The sequence below is a fragment of the Rhyacophila brunnea genome, unplaced genomic scaffold (assembly GCF_057557595.1).
Source record: "Rhyacophila brunnea isolate RB1 unplaced genomic scaffold, BYU_Rbru_1.0 scaffold_13, whole genome shotgun sequence".
Classification (NCBI taxonomy): Eukaryota; Metazoa; Arthropoda; class Insecta; order Trichoptera; family Rhyacophilidae; genus Rhyacophila; species Rhyacophila brunnea.
In genome coordinates this window covers 37,475,585-37,495,790 of record NW_028232785.1, presented here as the reverse complement: position 1 = coordinate 37,495,790, position 20,206 = coordinate 37,475,585, and the positions used below count along the sequence as shown (strand labels likewise).

General features: G+C 34.4%; 2 protein-coding genes and 1 long non-coding RNA gene across 3 annotated transcripts in view; 1 reads left to right on the top strand and 2 right to left on the bottom strand.

The window, feature by feature from the left end:
• The window catches only part of LOC147077448 (uncharacterized), a 60,398-nt gene extending 54,702 nt beyond the window's left edge, over positions 1–5,696 (top strand). Inside the window, exons 3-4 of the mRNA XM_085941093.1 lie at positions 2,347–2,763; positions 5,686–5,696. Of these exons, the coding sequence (XP_085797219.1) occupies positions 2,347–2,763; positions 5,686–5,696 (428 nt within the window). The remainder of the gene's footprint in view (positions 1–2,346; positions 2,764–5,685) is intronic.
• A 1,944-nt stretch (positions 5,697–7,640) lies between these two features.
• On the bottom strand, positions 7,641–10,255 carry LOC147077447 (uncharacterized). The gene has a single exon (XM_085940833.1). The coding sequence runs from the start codon at positions 10,253–10,255 to the stop codon at positions 9,542–9,544; it is 714 nt and encodes a 237-aa protein (XP_085796959.1). The 3' UTR covers positions 7,641–9,541.
• A 2,427-nt stretch (positions 10,256–12,682) lies between these two features.
• On the bottom strand, positions 12,683–16,934 carry LOC147077446 (uncharacterized). The gene is made up of 3 exons (XR_015069462.1): positions 16,772–16,934; positions 15,960–16,103; positions 12,683–15,746 (listed from the first exon to the last, which is right to left on the bottom strand). It is a non-coding gene; the product is annotated as an uncharacterized LOC147077446 (long non-coding RNA).
• Between the last annotated feature and the right edge of the window lie 3,272 nt (positions 16,935–20,206).

Below are 20,206 nucleotides of genomic sequence, written 5' to 3'. Positions count from 1 at the left end.
AGTATTCGATGCATGGCAGAGTTTTTTCGGGAATATCATCTGTAAGGAATCTTGGCATTACATTTGACAATAAACTTACGTTTAGTGGTCATATGGATACCATTTGTGAAAACGCGCTAAAACAGTTGTGCTTTGTCTTCCTTTCCTCTTTGTCTCGTACTTCCCGGATGTTACTGTACTAAAAATTCTCTATAACTCCTTAGTTAGAAGCAGACTTAAGACTGGGTCTATTTTTTGGGCCCCGCATCAATTTAAGTACGGCCTTATGGTGGAGAGGCTCTAGAATGAAAATGTTTAGACTCCTTTACTTTCGGCTATATGGATATTATCCGTGGCTCTATCCCACTGACTTTCTCTTAGGAATGCTTTCATACTGTCAAAATTTCGAAGGGATCTTTATTCAGCTACATGTTTTTTTCCGATTTATACGCAGCGTAAATAAAAACTCCATTCTTGGTGGTGTTGGCTTGTGTGTCTCTGATGATTATCTTCGGAGTCAAGGGCATCCGTTGTTTGTTCTCCCAAGGTTCAGAACTAACCTGCCATTAGTAATGTAAATTGAGAGGGCAATAACGATGTTAAATGATATCGCTTCGGATATTGATATATTCCACTTCCGTGAGGATGAATTTAGGTGGACGTTTTTTTATAATTTTTAAGTTAGTGTCTATCGATAGTTCACTCTGTGTGCTTCCATCTGCTTTTATTTTTGTTATAATATTTCTCATGTTATTACCTATTATATTACTCACATTGTTCTGTATTTTTATTTGTAACACTTATTTTATGTCATATTGTGAACGTTTTAAATTTAAAATTTGTCGTGTTCTGTATAGGTAAAATAAATAAATTTGAAATTTATTAATTATGCAGTGTTTAGACTGTTCAGAGAGAGACACCAGTGTCCAGATACTAGTGTCTCGTATGAAACGGCTCTTACTTCTTAATGAAGTCATTTTAAAATACGTGCGAGAACTCGTTTCATTTATATGCTGTGGAGAAGTAATACATGTTATTAGAATAGGTTCGTTCAATTTTTTATAAAGGTTGTTTTTTTAGCCCGATAGAACTTTAAATAAATAAATTGTAAAAATATAACACTAGTTAATTTTGATAGTTTTTTTTTGATTCGAAATGTGTTTGTGCATGACATTAACATTTTTAAATGGTTTAGGGCATATTGCCACCGTATCTGTTCTCATCGAAGCATATACTGGTCACCTAATTTAGAACACTTTTTTCGTGCACTGCCAGTTGTATAACACGAATAATGTTGGCTTTCAATGCGCCAATTATTGCTTAACTATCGGCATCAGCCAGTGAATTCGCAAAACCCCACAAGAAATATCGCCTGACTTATCCCCTAAAATTTGATATCGATGAGTGCTGTCGTGGTATGGCACATTTCGTCCGGATGCTTGTCATTATATTTTCAAAAATATTATTGATCAGATGTTCCATAACGCAATCTTCAGCCTCATTTTGAAAAATATTGTCCAGTAATGCAATCAAGGGACTTTTAAGGATTGGTCTCAATCCATATGCAGCATATTTCCATACTAACAAATCCGGTAAGCTACAATGAGCTAAATCACTAAACGCAATATTTCGAGAAAATGCAATTGTAGGTTGCGTGAATCGACAACATATTTTATAGGTAGATTAGGTAAATTTGTCAACGTGACTATTCGTGTTGCTTTGCTAGAGTTAACCAATCAGTAATGTCATGTAATATTGTTCAATTAAAATATACAACCCTATTATTTTTGTAGATTTCTTCCCAGCGACGTTTCACACATAATCCATTGGACGTAGCTATAAAGGATACGCTTGACAATAACCTGACCAATGACAACATTACAGATTCAACCAATAAAATGGAAAATGTGATACAGCATTCAGAGATAACTATAGATGAACTAAACGTGAAACAGGAAGTTTCGAAATTATACTTGCCAAAGGTGGTTCGAATTGTGTTGAGAAGAGTATCATATTTTCCACGTAACTTTATTTGCAATAATTGCTATGGAGTGTTTGAATCTGTAAATCATCTAAATAGTCACTACATTTCATGCACGTCTCAGCAACCTAAGTTATATAAAACACATATTGGTAAAAAACCACATCAGTGCGATGTGTGTTTTAAAATTTTTCTGCAAATTGGTAATCTTAAACAACATATAATGACACACACCGGTGAAAAACCATATCAATGTGATGTGTGTTTTAAAAAGTTCAACGCAAATAGTAAACTGAAAAGACATAAAATTATGCACACTGGTGAAAAACCACATCAATGCGATGTATGTTTAAAGAATTTCCAGCAAATTGGTACTCTCAAAATACATAAAATGAAACATACCGGGGAGAAACCACATCAATGCGATTTTTGTTTAAAGAATTTCCAGCGCATTGATGCTCTCAAAATACATAAAATGAAACATACTGGTGAAAAACCATATAAATGCGATATTTGTTTAAAGAATTTCCATTTTACTACTTATCTCAAAATACATAATTTGACACATACTGGTGAAAAACCACATCAATGCGATGTATGTCAAAAGAATTTCCAGCAAATTGGTAGTCTCAAAATACATAAAATGAAACATACCGGGGAGAAACCACATGAATGCGATATTTGTTTAAAGAATTTCCAGCGCATTGATGCTCTCAAAATACATAAAATGAAACATACTGGTGAAAAACCGCATCAATGTCATGTATGTTCTAAACAATTCTCTCAAATTTCTCGTCTTAAAGGTCATATAATGAATCATACTGGTGAAAAACCATATCAATGCGATGTGTGTTTCAGAAATTTTGTCTCAATTAGAGATCTCAAAATACATAAAATGATACATACTGGTGAAAAACCACATGAATGTCATGTATGTTCCAAACAATTTTCTCGAATAGCTAATCTTAAAGGTCATATAATTACTCATACTGGTAAAAAACCACATCAATGCGATGTGTGTTTCAATTTTTTTTTCTCAAATAGTGTGTTAAAAAAACATAAAATTACACATACTGGTGAAAAACCACATCAATGTCATGTATGTTCTAAACAATTCTCTCGAATGTCTCATCTTAAAGGTCATATAATGACTCATACTGGTGAAAAACCACATTAATGCGATGTGTGCTCTAAAAAATTCTCTCAAATTGTTAATCTCAAAAACCATAAATTGCGATGTGTTTTAAAAAATATTGCAAATTGATTTTCAACTTAAATATCCTAATAATAAATACTTACTGGTTCTGGAACATTATTCGTACTGCAACTAATTGCAATACTGAAGCGTGAAACCTGTATGTGGCAATATTTTAATTAGTATTCCTGATATATTATTGGTCACTTAATATTGTAATAATTATTGTTCTTCACCATTTTATTCGTTTTTCATTATTACTGAAAAAATAAAGCGTTTGTCCCAAACTAAACTGAACATCTTACATGTAAAAATGCTACAACCCAATTAATAATCTGCAACTAATTATCAACATCTATGGAAATGTGAAAGAGTGGTAGATGATTTGCTATTTAGTAGGTAGTAAAAATAAAATTTGAGACTAGTATTATGACAAAATGCGGTATGTTATAAGCAAGCGGGCTTCTTTCCATTGTTTACAAATTAAGATTTACGTATAATGATATTGACACAACTTTGATAGAGGTTTTTGGTATCTACATTATAACTTACTATTACATTAATGGAGTAGAAAATATTCGGTAAATGTACGTGGCGCTAGGGGAAACCTTTATCCAGCAATGGATCGACCCAGGCAATTGATGATGACGATGATATTAATAGAGTGTGCTAAGCTAGTTTTACGATTGTTTAATTTAAAAATAATAAAATTATCAAAAAGAGAAAAAAGCCGTTCTGTTTTTAACCCACTTATTTATAAATACTTATGTTTGGCAAGGTATCTTGGGGTCCAACTACTATTTAACGGTGGCGACAGGTGGAGACCGGTTAAGATTTCACATAAATATTGCACACTAAAATTTATTTATTTTCATTGAAGTATGAATAAATTTGCAGATTGTGCCGGATATTTTTTAAATACAGTTAAACTCTGCCTCAACCCAACCACAATAATGTAAATGTACCGTATGGGCGATCCAACTAAAATAGTTCACACTATTTCAGTCATACTTATTTATTTTTGTTGAAATAAGAATACTAAATATTACACAATCTATAGAAAATTGAAAATTATGTAAATATAGTTTAATGTCATAATTTTCAATAATTTATAGATAAACGAATTTTTTAGACTGTTATCTACTATGCATAATTTAAAACACCAGCTACACGTAGTTGTATTGGTTCAATGAAAAGAAATACGTGATATTTTTATGTCGGACCTTCAGCCTACCTCCACTCTTTGCCACTGCTATGTAACTATGATTTCTCTGAACTATAGTGCTGACGATGCGAAAGAAAGTTTTTAATGTCAAACAAATTTTCCATTCTGAAGAACTCTCATTTCCCATGATGGTAAAAATAATTGTACCTATCTTAAGGTAATTCTACTGTGTGCCTTTTTCTGAAAATGCTATACACTTAAAAAAGTAAACCGAGAAATGTTTTTCTTCAATAACAACCCATCATTGGCGAAATGTAGATTTAATAATACTGTTATATTGACCAGTCATGTTCTGGATTTAGTTTATACCTGTAATATGGAAAGCTATATACCTATATTCCTGTTAGCTTTTACCACTATTTAAGTACCCAGAACTTCACTGCTACGTATATCCAGCGAAGTATATGGGTATATCAAGCGAGCTGGTTTTGGGGGCCTGTGGTTGTTTTAGTGCCCGATTGGGGCGGGACCACTGTATATCGACATTTCACAGCCTGATTTCCAGGTTGTTCTATGTCACTTTCAGTAAAATTCTCTGAAGAGCAATTTGAAAGTTCACATTGAAATATTTGCACAACCAATATACGTATATTTAAAAACTGTGTTCTGCATTTAAAGAAATAACTTATTTTCGACATTATCGACAAATCCACTCATGTTTTTTTTGGATTTTGACTAATATGTTAAACAGAGTTCTGGAAATAGAACAAAATGGCATTTAAAAGTAATTTTGCTTAAGAATGTGATATAGAATAACCTGGAAATTAGGCAGCACGATTGTTCACTCGTCGACCGACATATTGTTTCATATAACCTACTCTTGTCTTCTTCCGTATCCATTAGTTTAATTTGTGATTTTATTTTATGCCCAACATGCACATTTCATGCCACGTTGGGCTGATTTTATTGTTTTAAATTTATCTTCCATGTTTAACCCACATACGTGAATACTGGTATCACACATTAGTAGCAAATATTACGCATTTTTGACGATAATAATATAGGTATATGGCCTGAAATGCAATTTATGCAAGTTTGGCAATCTCCCAGCTCTTCAATCATTTCATAAATGATATGCCAAACCCCGCCAACTGCACACTGGCACTATAGGCTGATGACACTGCCATCGTTTCCACCAGCCGACAGACTGACACGGCGATTAGGAACTTAGAAAAGGGCACTCGACAGCTAACTGATTATTTCAGTCGCTGGAGACGCGTAGAAGACGGAGGCGATTCTCTTTTCGCGGAGCCAAAAATCCTACAAAGGAAAAATTACTGTTTGTGACATCTCCTGTTCATTCAGTCACCATGTGAAATATCTCGGGGTACCTATACCTTCACCATAGATTGAACTAAACACCTCACCTATTAGAAGCCAGGCGAAAAGCCTTTATGGCGATGGGGGTTCTTAGACCCATCTTCGCTCTCGTGGTGCAGTGGGTAGGGCGCTGGCCTTCCACCCGAGAGTTCTGGGTTCGATTCCCGGTCATGACAAAAACATTTTATGTGTTTTTCTCAAAGCCTGGGTGTTTGTGATTGTTCAAAATTACTAACAACCACCTTGTACGAAAAAGCAAAGACATGGTTATTAATAATTCTAAAAAAAAAAAAAAAAAAACCGTAGAAGTTGTCTCTCAGAAGAAAACCAAAAGGCACTATATAGTATGGTTATTAAACCAACCATGCTGTATGCATCCCCAATTTGGACTACTGACATCACCAAATCCTATTTAAAGATGCTGCAAACAATAAAGAATAGATGCCTTCGAATCGTCTACGAACTCAAGCCTCACCATAGCATCAAACATATCTATTCAAAACACGATGGAATCGAATTTGCCGAAACTATAACTAAATACAGAGAGCCTTTCTTGGTTAGACTGACAAAAGGGCTTCATAAGAAACCTACACTATTTACTATTACTTTTATTTTTTACTATATATTATTAACTACTATAACTACTAAATAGACCTACCAAAGCCTTTAAGATCGCTGGTACTAATGAGAAAACGTGATGGAAACTCAGTACCTACCTATCCAACTCATTTATAAAATAAACACAATGGCTCGTGGTGAAATCCCATGTCAGGTACCATTGCCGCCATATCTGTGGATTCTATAGTAATATGTTTTGATTTACGCTCTTTCCTTAAAGTTGCCTGTGCCGATGTATCGGCGTAAGTTAAACTGTTACAATATAATATGAAATACCTACTTAATTAGGTAACAAAAAAGGTCAATGCCAAAGAGATTGCACCGTCCAATATCTTTGGTAAATGCTAGTTTTTTAATCATGCTTTGGCTAACAGAGGTGACATCGAAATCAGTTCTTGCGTTTTGCTGTACCTACACGAAAATAGTAGTGATAGAGACAAAAATTTTTATTCTGACAATAAACTGCACTCTTCATAAAAAGAATGAACCAATATTCAACAATAAATTGAGCAACATAATATAACATGAGTAATTAATCATACTTCTAATTAAAGTAAATATTGTCAAAGTATTCAGCTCTCTGTGCTTAATAATTTTAGGTTATCTATGAGTTAATGAGTCTTGATTGCTGGCGTTTAATTCTTAACACTGGATATGTGATCAACCAAGGATATCTTGGTGGTACCCCAAAATAGCCACACATAGAAAATAGATAGCTTTCAGTATTCTTATTTAACGTCTAGGCTTCGACTGCGCAGACCGGAACATACGGAGAAGTAAGTCCCGCAGTTCATACTGATCGGTTTAACAACTACTCAGGATGGGCTGTGGATTCCAAGAGTCGACCTAAGCGGTAAGTATTATAGATGTAGTACTTATATAGTACTAATTAAATAAATGTATAGGTATTACTCTTATGCAAACCGAAATAACATGTATTTAAATGTTTAATTGTATTGTTAACATAAGATCACCGAGCAAATTTAATATGCCATTACTCAATGTACAGATTCGATTAAATTAATAATCATTATATAATTGCCATTATATTATAATCAAAATGACGTATCAGAATATAGAATATACAATCTAATGTATAGTAAGGTGAGGGGTGCAATCACTTATCCATACTAAAAATACACGCTACATGCAAGGAGAAGTGGACAAAGAATATCTTACTTGAGAGATGAATTGTTATCCACTGCACATAACTACAATCGCTAAAGATGAAAAAGACAATCGAGATTTTGTTTTTTATGGCAGGTGATATATTATAATTAGGTACTACATTAAATCACCGATTTCGTGATATTTCAACTCGATTCGCATGAAATACCATTACCTCTCTCAAGATTCCACAATGGAAAAAGAGTTTTATTTTTTGCTTAGATAGAACTTACGAAAGGGTTAATCGTCAAACCGACCTGTAATACTGCGCATACTTTTTGACACTTATGATCAGTATTTAGACCGGCAAATCTTTAAATTTTTCGCATCGCATTGATGCAGTTTTTTACCACTGTGCGCAATTTTATGTGATTTGAGTTGACTGTTTGTGTGGAACTTTTTATAACACACATCGCATTGATGTGGTTTTTTACCAGTATGTGTCATTTAATGTATTGTTAGTTGACTATTTGTGATGAACTTTTTAAAACTCACATCGCATTGATGTGGATTTTCACCAGTGTGTATCATTGTATGTGATTTGAGTTCACCTTTTATGATGATTTTTTTAAGCATACATCGCATTGATGTGGTTTTTACCAGTATGTGTCATTTTATGTCTTCTTCTTCTTTCTTCTTTTGCCATATCCGCCCCTTAACTGAAGCATATGGACACCACGCGGCGCCTCCAAGAATCCCTGTCGCTCACCAGTATTTTTGCTTCGTTCCAGGTCAAACAAACATCCCGTAGCTCCGCCGTATACACTCTGTAGATTGTATTTAGCGGCCTTTCAGGACGCTGGAATCCGATCGGCTTGAAGAACAGGCAAGCCAGGTTGAAGTACTCTTCTGGCGTCCGCAGCACGTGACCGAGCCAGGTCCAACGTCGCCCTTTCGCTTTCAGAGTGATGAGTGGCTGCTTGGTGCTTTCTCCTATCTCCTCGTTTCTCCAAAAGTCATACCACCGCACACCCAGTATTCGTCGCAAACGTCTGTTTTATAAGCTCAGTATACGGTTGCTCTGAGCCTTCGTAAGGTGCCATGATTCGCTACAGTAAAGTTACCGTAAACACTATCTCCTGTGTACCCCCAGGTACTTGAAGCTGTCGACGTTCTCGATGTTTTGTCAGTCACTAATCGGAGGGAAATCTGAATCAGGACAGGTGCTATTACACAAGACGTTGGTTTTCTTCGCGTTTTGAAACCAACGCGAGAGGAGTTTTTATGCAACCTGTCGATTATCGTGTCGGTCGGTCGTGACCCCCAAACCATTCCGTGACAGTGTCCCCAATTCTGACACAGCATTCGCTATTCTCGTGCAGGCTTTTGATTATGGCAATGATCTTGGGAGAGATCCCGTATGCTCCCAGTGTCATCCAGAGGGAGAAACGGTGCAGACTGTCGAAGGCCTTCTCATAATCCGAATAATAAAGCAGCAAGCCATCGGACTGTTCAGCTCATGGCTCTGCTGGAGAAGACATCAATGGTTGTAAATTTAGTCTCCACACGCTCGACCAGGTAAAAACCCGGCTTGGTTTTTCCTGAGGACGTGCATTATTGGGTCCCTTATTCTGATCAAGAGGATGTTTGCCAAAATCTTTCCCGGAACACTGAGTAGCGTAATGCCTAGGTAATTGTCGCAGCTTAGAGGGTCACCTTTTTTGTGAAGTGTGATGATTTCACCATTCACCCAGTCCGTTGGACAGCGCTCTTCTTTCCACACCTTTGCCATCAGATGAATCATAGGGTGCAGGATTGCGCTCAGGATGTACTTGAGGAATTCAGGATGAACCCCGTCTCCACCCGGTGCTTTTCCGTTCTTGAGCCTTTTAACAGCCGATTTTATCTCGGTGTGCGTGGGCGAGCAATCGGAAATGTCGGTCACTCGGGGTAAGTCCAAAAGTAAAACTTCCGCAGATTTGATGTCTTTTAATGTAATTTGAGATAACTATTTTGAATGGACTTTTTAGAACACACATCGCATTAATGTGGCTTTTCACCAGTATGTGTAAGTTTATGTGTTTTTAAATGACTAATTTGCAGATTTTTTTTTTATTCACACATCGCATTGCTGCAGTTTTTTACCAGTGTGCGTCATTTGATGTGATTTGAGTTGACTATTTGTAATGAACTTTTTAAAACACACATCGCATTGATGTGGTTTTTCACCAGTATGTGTCATTTTATGTTCTTTTAGTTTACTATTTGTGATGAAATTTTTAAAACACACATCGCATTGGTGTGGTTTTTCACCAGTATGTGCCATTTTATGTAATTTGAGATCACTATTTCGGATGAACTTTTTAGAACACACATCGCATTGATGTGGTTTTTCACCAGTATGTGTCATTTTATGTGTTTTTAAATGACAAATTCGCAGAAATTTTTTAAAACACACGTCGCATTGATGTTGTTTTTCACCAGTATGTGTGATTTTATGTGATATGAGTTGACTATTTGTGATGAACTTTTTTAAACACACATCGCATTGATGTCGTTTTTCACCAGTATGTGTGATTTTATGTGATTTGAGATGACTTTTTGTGATGAACTTTTTAAAACACACATCGCATTGATGTGGTTTTTCACCAGTATGTGTCATTTTATGTAATTTGAGATCACTATTTTGGATGAACTTTTTAGAACACACATCGCATTGATATGGTTTTTCACCAGTATGTGTCATTTTATGTGTTTTTAAATGACAAATTCGTGGAAATTTTTTAAAACACACATCGCATTGATGTGGTTTTTCACCTGTATGTATCATTTTATGTTTTTTGAGATCACTACTTCCGATGAACTTTTTAGAACACACATCGCAATGATGTGGTTTTTCACCTGTATGTGACATTTTATGTTTTTAAATGGCAAATTCGTGGAAATTTTTTAAAACACACATCGCATTGATGTGGTTTTTCACCAGTATGTGTCATTTTATGTAATTTGAAATCACTATTTTGGATGAACTTTTTAGAACACACATCGCATTGATGTGGTTTTTCACCAGTATGTGTCATTTTATGTGTTTTTAAATGAAAAATTCGTGGAAATTTTTTAAAACACACATCGCATTGATGTCGTTTTTCACCAGTATGTGTCATTTTATGTCTCTTGAGTACACTATTGTTGATGTATGTTTTTAAACATACATCGCATTGATGTCTTTTTTCACCAGTATGTGTCATGTATAACTTAACATGCTGAGACTTCATGCATGAAACGTAGCGATGATTTAGATGTTTTACAGTTTCAAACACTCCACAACAATTATTACAAATAAAGTTACGTGGAAAATATGTAACTCTTCTCAACTTAATTCGAACCTCCTTTGGCAAGTATAACTTTTGAAATTCATCTTTGAAGTTCTGTTCATCAAAGGTTATTTCCGAATGCTGCATCATCATTTTCCTGTTTTTATTGACTGCATGTGCTATTGTGTAACTCGGGTCATTATTAACCGTATCTTTTTTAACGATATCCAATGCTTCACTGTTACGTAGTGCAAAACATTTCTGGGTAGAAATCTACAAAAAGAATAGGAATGTTAATATATTCAAACCAATACTATTACAATCAATAAAATATACTTGTGTTCCAATATTCCCTAATATAGCACTGATACTATGACATGACATTTAGAAGAAAATAAATATCAATAAAAGAGTATTATATATCTTAAAAAAAAGAAAAAGAGCATTAAACAGTAGAATTAGTGTAGACATTTAAAAAAATTAATAACAAGAAAGTCACTGAATGAGCTAAGCAGACCCTATTTTAGGAATTTATAAAACAATGCCCACTTATACTCATCCTGGAGCAGGTGAAATATGTCAATATCTGAAGTGATTTGGTTGTACAAACTTATTGCCCTCTCAATTGGCATTACAAATGGAAAGGTTGTTTATACAACGGATGCTTTCGATTCCTTAGATAATTATCAGAAACAAACAAACAAATACCACCAAGGAGTGCAGAGTTTTCATTTACGTCGCGTATAATTCGGAACCTAAATAAAGATACTTTCTAAACTTTCAGTTACAGTATGTGAGCATACCTAATGATAAGTCTTCCTAACCCGGCAAATCTTCATGAACAGAACCACGCTGGAAAAACGCTAATAAATTATCGAAATATACTTAGAAAACTGTTGTCGATTTACGCAACTTATAACTCCATTTTTGAGCAAAATTGCGTTTAGCGATGAGGCTCATTTTTGCACGGGTTTGTTCATAAGGAAAATTGCCCGCAAGAAAAAAGACCACTTTAAAAGACTTCCTAGATCCACAAAAATGCACCGTGTGGTGCGGCTTACACGCTGGTGGCATCGTCGCAAATTTATTATAAAATGGGGCCAAAGCTCAAAGTAACGTCAATGGATACCCTTATCGAACTATGATTAATATTTTTTTGCAACTTTTACGGATTTATAACAGGATGGACAGGCGTAAAAGGTTGTGCGAATTGATATCTCTACCTGTGAAGCTTTGTGAAGTCACTGGTATATGCCGATAAACCAGCAGCATTAAACGCATTAGAACCCAACATTTTCCGTACTATACGACCAGCAGTGTTTTAATAAAAATAGTCCGAATTGGGCGCCCAGAATTTGACTTCGGCCCGTCGGACTTTAAAAACACCGCCTTTTTTTTTTAAACATACCTGGTCTAATGACTTGTATTGTAGATGAGAGCAGCCAGGTTGAGTTAATTTATCATTGACTTGGTAAATTGCATTTTCAACCAATTCTTCTTTGATGATGGCTGCCTCATCATTATTCTCATACTTAATATTCATCAGACAGTTTTCACGCTTCTGAAATAACATTATAAATAGTGAGTAACAGTATCATCATTACGATAAGCAAGAGAAGGTCTCCCAGAGCTCTTTCTTCAATAATTGGTCGCCAATGTTTTTCTTTATTTGGCAGGTGAATGTATAATCACCGAACAACATTCCAATGTTATGGGTAATCCGACAAAATAGTGCACACTCTTTCGATTATACTTATTTGTTTTAGTTGAATTAGGAGTACATTTTACAGATTGCTTTAAAATTCATTAAGCCTTGCCTATGCCAAACCATAACTAATAAAAAATATTCTTTGATCTATAAAATATCCAAAGATCTGTGTGATTTAAGCCTCCCCCAAACCAAAGCGAATATTCGCGGCGAATATTCGCAGCGAATTATTCGCCAATCAAGCTCGTATTGGCTTACGGGACAGAGCACGCTTGCGCGACCGCCTTGCGTCTTGAGTGCGAATTTGCAGCGAATATTCGCTGCGATTTTCGGGAACTCTGTCGACAGCGAATTTATTCGCGGCGGACAATTTCGCCAAGGGAATTAGTAAAATCAAAATGGCGAAAACATTGAGCAGCTGATCGAGTTGGTCCGGAAATATCCAATCCTTTATGATTTCTCTGACAGTGACTACAAAACATAAGAAAGAAAGATAAGATATGGGATGAAATTGGCAGGGAAATTGTTGAAAATGGTATGAAGGTCGTCATAATAATATTATGTAGGTATCTTTGTCTAACCAAAGTATGTAAAGTTTTTTGACAGGATGAATACGCTATTATAAATAAATAACTTTAATCTAAGGTCCCGATATTTAAAAAATACAAATTATTAATTTGCGTCATGCACAGCCTTTAATAACAGAAACTTTATAACTTTGATTGTTAGTGCACTGACAGTTCTTACTTATTGCGATCGTTTGACGTTTTGGTTTCGACTTTCGAGCAGTCATATCAATAATGTTATAATTAGGTATCATTTACAATACCTACTTCAATCATATTCGGTATCGGTCACGTAAATACCCATTTTATATTCGTCGATAATATCTTGATAATATTTTTTTAGGTTAGATAGGTAGTCTTTAAGATTATTTTTTTGCATCTAACATTATGCAGCATAGCATTTCTATTGTAGCTAAAGATATAATATACCTACATATAGGTAGATAAGTAGGTACTCCATGTCGTCATTGTGGTATTTTGTAAGGTTTTAGACCAAAAACCTTACATACTACTTACTATCGGGTTATTTACAGTAGGACATACCTAGGTTGTGTTTGTTTTTGATCTCAAGAGACCTCAATCACAAAAACGATATTATGTACCTATATACCTACTAGGTATATATTTCCTTCATTATGTATAGGTATATTGAGCTAATAAACTGGTTTTGCCCAGTGCCGACCGCGAACCAAGATAATATCTACATGTTCCATGTACCTACCTAACATAACCAATGTTTTCTGTTTCACATTAATTTGTATACCTACAAACATTTTAAACTTAATTGAGATGTTCTTAAACTTCTGTTCATGTAATATTATGTAGGTAGGTATATCTTGGTCTGCATTAGGCAATAAGATTAATAATTTTATGTGCATGTAAATATAAAGGTCAGGTACCTCCTCTAAGTACATAATATTATATTATCATCATGGATACCTACCTGAATGATGTTGGAGATATACTAATGCTTTGTGATGAATTTAATTTTAGCAAAGATCTTCAACCTTTCAACGTAGGTACAAAGCACCAGAAGAAATTAAAAATGAAACCCCCGGCATTAACAGGAATAAAATAATATTTCATCATAAACATCAGTCGGGGTCATTCCACTGCTAGATGAAAGCCTCTTCTAGCTCCTTCCACTATTTTCGGTCTCTAGTTCTTCGCTGCTACATACTTTTATTGTACTTCACGTGAACAAAGAGATCAACTAAGTGAAGTGTCAATCAACAAAAGTGGCATTTGTGCACAATGTTAATGAATTTTCCAAAACATTAAGTGTGATAATATAATATACAAGGATGAATAAGGCGTGGGCGAGGGCCAAGGTCCATTTTATGATTCCTCTATTGATGTACCTATTTTTATTAAGAAAAATGTTTGCCGTAGAATGGGGTGAATACTGAAAAGACCCTTTTTAAAATTTTTATTTTTCTGCTACACATTATTGGGACAAACATGAATGACTTAAAACCTGTTTCTATGGACATAATCATACCCTAAAATATTTTTCAACTACCATTTATTATCAAACAGCCAATTTTGTGTGATGTCTCTTTCTATCCAGCGTTGGGGTGATTATAGACATGGCGGGTGGATAGAATCGAATAATGGTAATTTCCTAATGTTAAAAATGTAATTAAGTACCTATTGTACATTACAAATTTATGTAGGTACATTTAAGTATGTAAATCAAAATCAAAAATATAAATTTAAATGTTATACAACACAGTATCATGTAAGTATTTAAAAAAACATATACTTACATAAACATCTATTTATCCAAGAATTGTTTGATACTTGAATCTGTATTTTATTTACCATATTCGATGGATGTATGTGGTGTATTTTGTAAAATATTTGGTACGTATTTATTATTTAACTAAGCGTATTTAATTTGCTACGTGACCTGTAGCTCTTTTATAATCACAAATTATTGTTGAATGTTCCGAAAATGAGTTTATGTGCCGAAACAGCTGTCAAGGTAAATGACTCAGTTAAAGTAGAATTAACAAAAATAACTATATTTCAAAACCATTATAATCCATCTACCATGTAAACACCATTTCAAGTAATAAAGAAATAAAAAGTCACCTAATTAAATAATATTATACTAGAAAAAATATACTATCTATATACCCACTTAATTTTCATTTAAAGTTGTAAAACGCCCGGTTACTAAATAGAGGAAGGACAGAGTCTTCTGGCACGACCGAATCACATTGGAACGGTGTTATTGTCATTTGAAAGTAACAATACTGACACCTAAATGAGTCGCCTGCACTGCCAGAATCATCTGAACCCTGTCTACCTATCTATGTACAATTTATTGTTATTTTTTTTCATATTTGTCCATTTTATTACAATATCGTGTTACTTTTAAAGCTCATTGTAATTCTAATAATTATATAAATATTTTTCTTGTATTCTGTGCAAAAATGATTATTAAAACTTTCTTAACCTAAACCAAGTATTTTTTATTGAATGATCCTGCAAAAATATTCAAGTACAGTTAAGTGACATATTTTGTTTCGGTGTATAAGCCATAAATAAATATACATAAATTATATTTAATATATACATGTATACTGTATGTATAGCCACGGTTGGTCTTGCACTTGTTGCTGTAGCTATGCGATCTGGTGTGGTCCATTATCCAAAAACACTCAATCACATCCCTGGTCAAACAGCGGGCAGCCGTGTAGTGAGTCTGGCTGGCCTATGGTGGCACTAGAATGATTTCAATATACACAGTCTGTTAATTTGAATATGTTTTCGACTGAAAGTTGTAAAAATATTAGAAATCAGGATTTAAATAATTAAAAAACTGTTTTATGCAAAATTTTGATTCCTTTGAAGTACCTATACAAAATACGGATGAATATAAACCAAACAAAAATATTTGTTACTGGTACTGCCATAGTAAAGTAAAGTTTAACATACTTCCCTAATAGAACAAAATTCCCAATTCTTGTCGTTCTGTAGATGTTTCATTTCAGTTTTTACCAACGATCCATTAAATATGAATTGGTCATAAACACTCAAAGGAAATCTGGCACTCACTGCCAGAATGTCCATGTCAGATACCTGCATAAAAATAAATGTCATGTTATGATATTATACGTAATGAATATGAATGTATCAGAAACAACATAGATTTTATTACGAATTTTACATTTACAGAAAATTTCCTGCGCTCATTTTTGAAAGTCTCCAAGTATGACGGGTATATTTGCACATGGGTGCAGTTAATGCACCCAATGATCTTCGGGAAACCTGCCCTTTCTTGAAGTCTGAAATTAAAAAATATTTTTACCGACACAAAATAATATTCCCGTTAAATTCTTATTGAGTAGGTAATTTACTTGTGTCTATGCGCAGTTACTCTAGTTACATGACATGTACATTGTAATATTGTATAAATTGATCAGAGGGTATCAACACAACACTAAAGACTGTCAGCGCTGTATGGCGACTGTATGTAAGTATTACTAAGCACTGCTATTATACGAGTAGCATCGGACACGTTTCCTATGCATCTGCTTACTGATGCCTGGCTCATTGCGCAGAAGACTTGGCCTACCCGTTTTTGGTACGCTCCCTCTGCGTAGAAACGCAAAATAGTCAAAACCTACAATTCAAATAACGGAGACATGTTATTTCAATAGCATATTACCTTCAAATCCTGTTAACCCTTCATGGTAAATGCTTATTTATAATATGTGCAGTTATGAAACTGAGTAAATCTATCTTACCTATGAGCCATGGCAATCTTGCCCTGTCATAAAGTAAGGTTATATTAAATGTCGATGTAATTTGTCGCACGCCATCTCATTATATCTTCAGCGTGTAATAAGCATTCAGAAGACGTGTACATTTTGTCAACACACAACTGTCACTTTGACATTCGTATATGTATTTAGTCTATGGCTGCATCCAATGCTGCCACCTTGTTTCAGATAATTAAAATACACTTTACGCAAAGTGGGTAAAAGTTGTAGCAATTCTGAAAGCGCTATAGTGTACGTATATTTTTCATATTTAATTCATAAAAATTATAGAATATTTGGCGTAAAATATTAATATTATTTACAATTTTAAATCTGGCGCGTAAATAAAATTATTTAGTTTATGGCTGCGTCACTGACGCTTTGGTGTGGGGCCAAACGCGAAATTCGCATCAAATCCAAGCGGTAGCGACAGCGACAGCGAGGGCGTTGCGAATTCGCTGCGAATATTCGCTTTGGTTTGGGGGAGGCTTTAATAACATATTTTTAGATATTTGCTAGATATACGAATAATTTTGGACTATTATTTATTATGGCTTGGTTTCGCGGGGTTTTGTTGAATTTTAAAAACTAACCAACACATCAGTATAGTATGGTCACTTTAATCTAATGAAAACAAATATGTATGACTGACAAAGTTTTGTGTGTACTATTTATGTTGCATATTAGCAGTCTATGTACATCCTTCGCCACTGGATGATACCTATTATGATTACAAATAAAAATATATATAGAAGCATATTATTCATATAAGTTTCAGATGACAATATATAATACATTATATACGTAACAACAATAATCAAATGAGCATGTATATTATATGACTTACCTGTGAATCACTTGCAAACGTCGACGCATCAAACTTTTCATACAAGTGACTGCTTTGGTCGCATGGAAAAGCCATTTCATCGAAAGTCACTGACGCATCGTGCATACGTTTATGGGACTTCAAAATGAGCGCAGATGAAAAAAAATTACAACACACGTTGCAAACAAAATTTCTAACGAAAAATGAAGCTCTGTTCAACCTCAGACGGACTTTTTTCGCAGAAGCAATCGCTATTTCCTTTTTGATGGCCATTTCTTGCACTTCAATTTCACCAAACGACTGTGCAGATTGTCTCTCAAAGATATCAGGTGCAATCATACACTCCATGTCGCGGTTTACGAGCGGGGTCTGTCAAGAAATAAAATACAAACATAAATCAATCAAAAAATTTATACTAACAATATAAGAAAATCAACCAACATAAAGAATGCAAAGTTTCTGGACTATGACCACCTAGAAGGGCAATTTTCGGACAAAGCAGTATCGAAGTCATTGTATGAGAAATTTAATTTCTAATTAGATTTTGACAAACGCGTCTGAAAGTGGCGGAGGCTTTTGAGCTTAATAAGCTTCGATGGTTGAGGCGCTAATTTTGACAGATGGTAAACAGATTAAATGTCGGAACGTAACGTTGAAAGGCTCTTTATTTATTGTTGTTTTTCATTTACATATTACCCTTGGAAGTGTTGTTTTGTATTTAAATTCTCAATAAGGTACGTATTTATTGTGTTTTGTTATACAGAAACATAGGTACATATTTTATTAATATTAGGTTTGTAAAATACATCAGAAGTTCCGTTCACATTCTCGTACTGAATATTGTAATAACACTATTATGAGGTAAATATTTAAGTAGGTAGCTTCTTTAAGGATTAATTATCTACGTACAACAATCAATCGTTTTAAGAATTCAGTGAAAACTAATAAGTACTGATTAAATAATATGATAATGTCATTACCACATTTTAAGTTATTTTACACGTACCTACCCAAAATGGAAGTGATTCACGCTGAAATTTTGTTGTTAAGAGTTGGTAACCGTAAGGATCCATTCAAAATGACAGACGAGGCTTTTGTGAAACGATTTCGGTTATCGAAACCATTGGCAGATATATTCATTTCCAGGTTGAAAAATCTAATGTCAACCCCAACTAGCTGTCATGAGAGCATAGACAAAAATATAATTCAAACTCTTACGCGACCATAAATGTGCATTCAGTATTTTTGTTGCATTATTGGACACCGTTTGAAGCACAATGCCTCCTTTGAAGATACTGTTGCGTTTTGTTTCTTGTTTGCGTACCGCTTTGTTCAAAAATTACCCTTCAAGTGTTGAGTCTTCACAATTGAATAGGCACGTCAATGAAGTTTGATTTTGTCGCTGCGCTCAAGGAGACACCCTTAAGCCCGGTTCGGATCAGGCGAGTAGTTTAGTCAAGAGGCGAGTAATTTAGTAACTAAACGTGTACGAACAGAAAAATTGAGTCGAGTAGGTACTTTAGTAAAATCATTTAGTCGAGTCAATCCATTCTGTTGTAATTTTTCGGTCGAGTAGCGACCGCCACTACCTCTCACTAAATACCAAACAAGTGATGATATCGAATCGAACTCTATGCATAGAAAATTTGGGTGGAATCATGGGACAACACGACCAAAAGCGGTTTATTGTTCGCATATGGTTACTAATGAATAATAGGTAGGGGTTACTACGCAATAATATACCTACCTAATTCTTCTGAACTCCCACTGTACAAATAGTTAAAATATTATTATGAACATCTCACGATATATAAATGCAGTAGAATCTCAATTTTTCTTAATCCTAAAAATATTATAATGTTCATAGGTAACGCAATATTATGTTGAGAAAATGACAAAGGTACGGAATATAATAAATGACTATCATTTTTAGGTTAGGTCCTGTCTTATTACTTCATTACTTGGACAGATCGTGAGAAGTGGTTTAACGTTTCAGACCAAACCATTTTTGACGGTCAGAAAATGGTTTGAAGTTTGCTGATACAGTGAACTAAACGTTAAATCTAAAACTACCTATACCGGCTTACTTATAATGCATGCGCAGTGCGCCAGTTTTGACCTGTCAACCTGTTTAGCTGGAACGCCTCAATTTATGTTATCATGCAGCATGGTAGATAATTAAGTAAAATTTGAGGCTTACAACATTAATTTGTTACATAAAATTTGACAATAGAATTGGTCTATTTCCACCTCATTTCACGTAGATATTGCTTCCGTTTATTGTATTTTAAGGCTTACCTTGTATTACCTACTTACCAAAAAAGGACTCACGGGCGATTAATTTCATTTATTCACCATACAGTTTATCACAATTTTAGATAATCGCATTAATTATTGCTTTACATTCGAATGATTGCAAAGTATAAAAATCATCATAAATAAATGCTCATGGTTTGACGAAAGATTTATAAACCTACACATAAATTGTTTTAAAATATCAGTGTTAGCTAAAACCACTAAATGAAACAAGTTGGAGCGGATTAATAATGGTGAAATGGGTTTCAAAGATGCATTGCAAATTCAAACCTTCAATA

Bases quoted from the DNA above. Each gene is read 5' to 3' on its own strand.
- LOC147077447 (XM_085940833.1), bottom strand. From the start codon at position 10,255: ATGATACATACAGGTGAAAAACCACATCAATGCGATGTGTGTTTTAAA.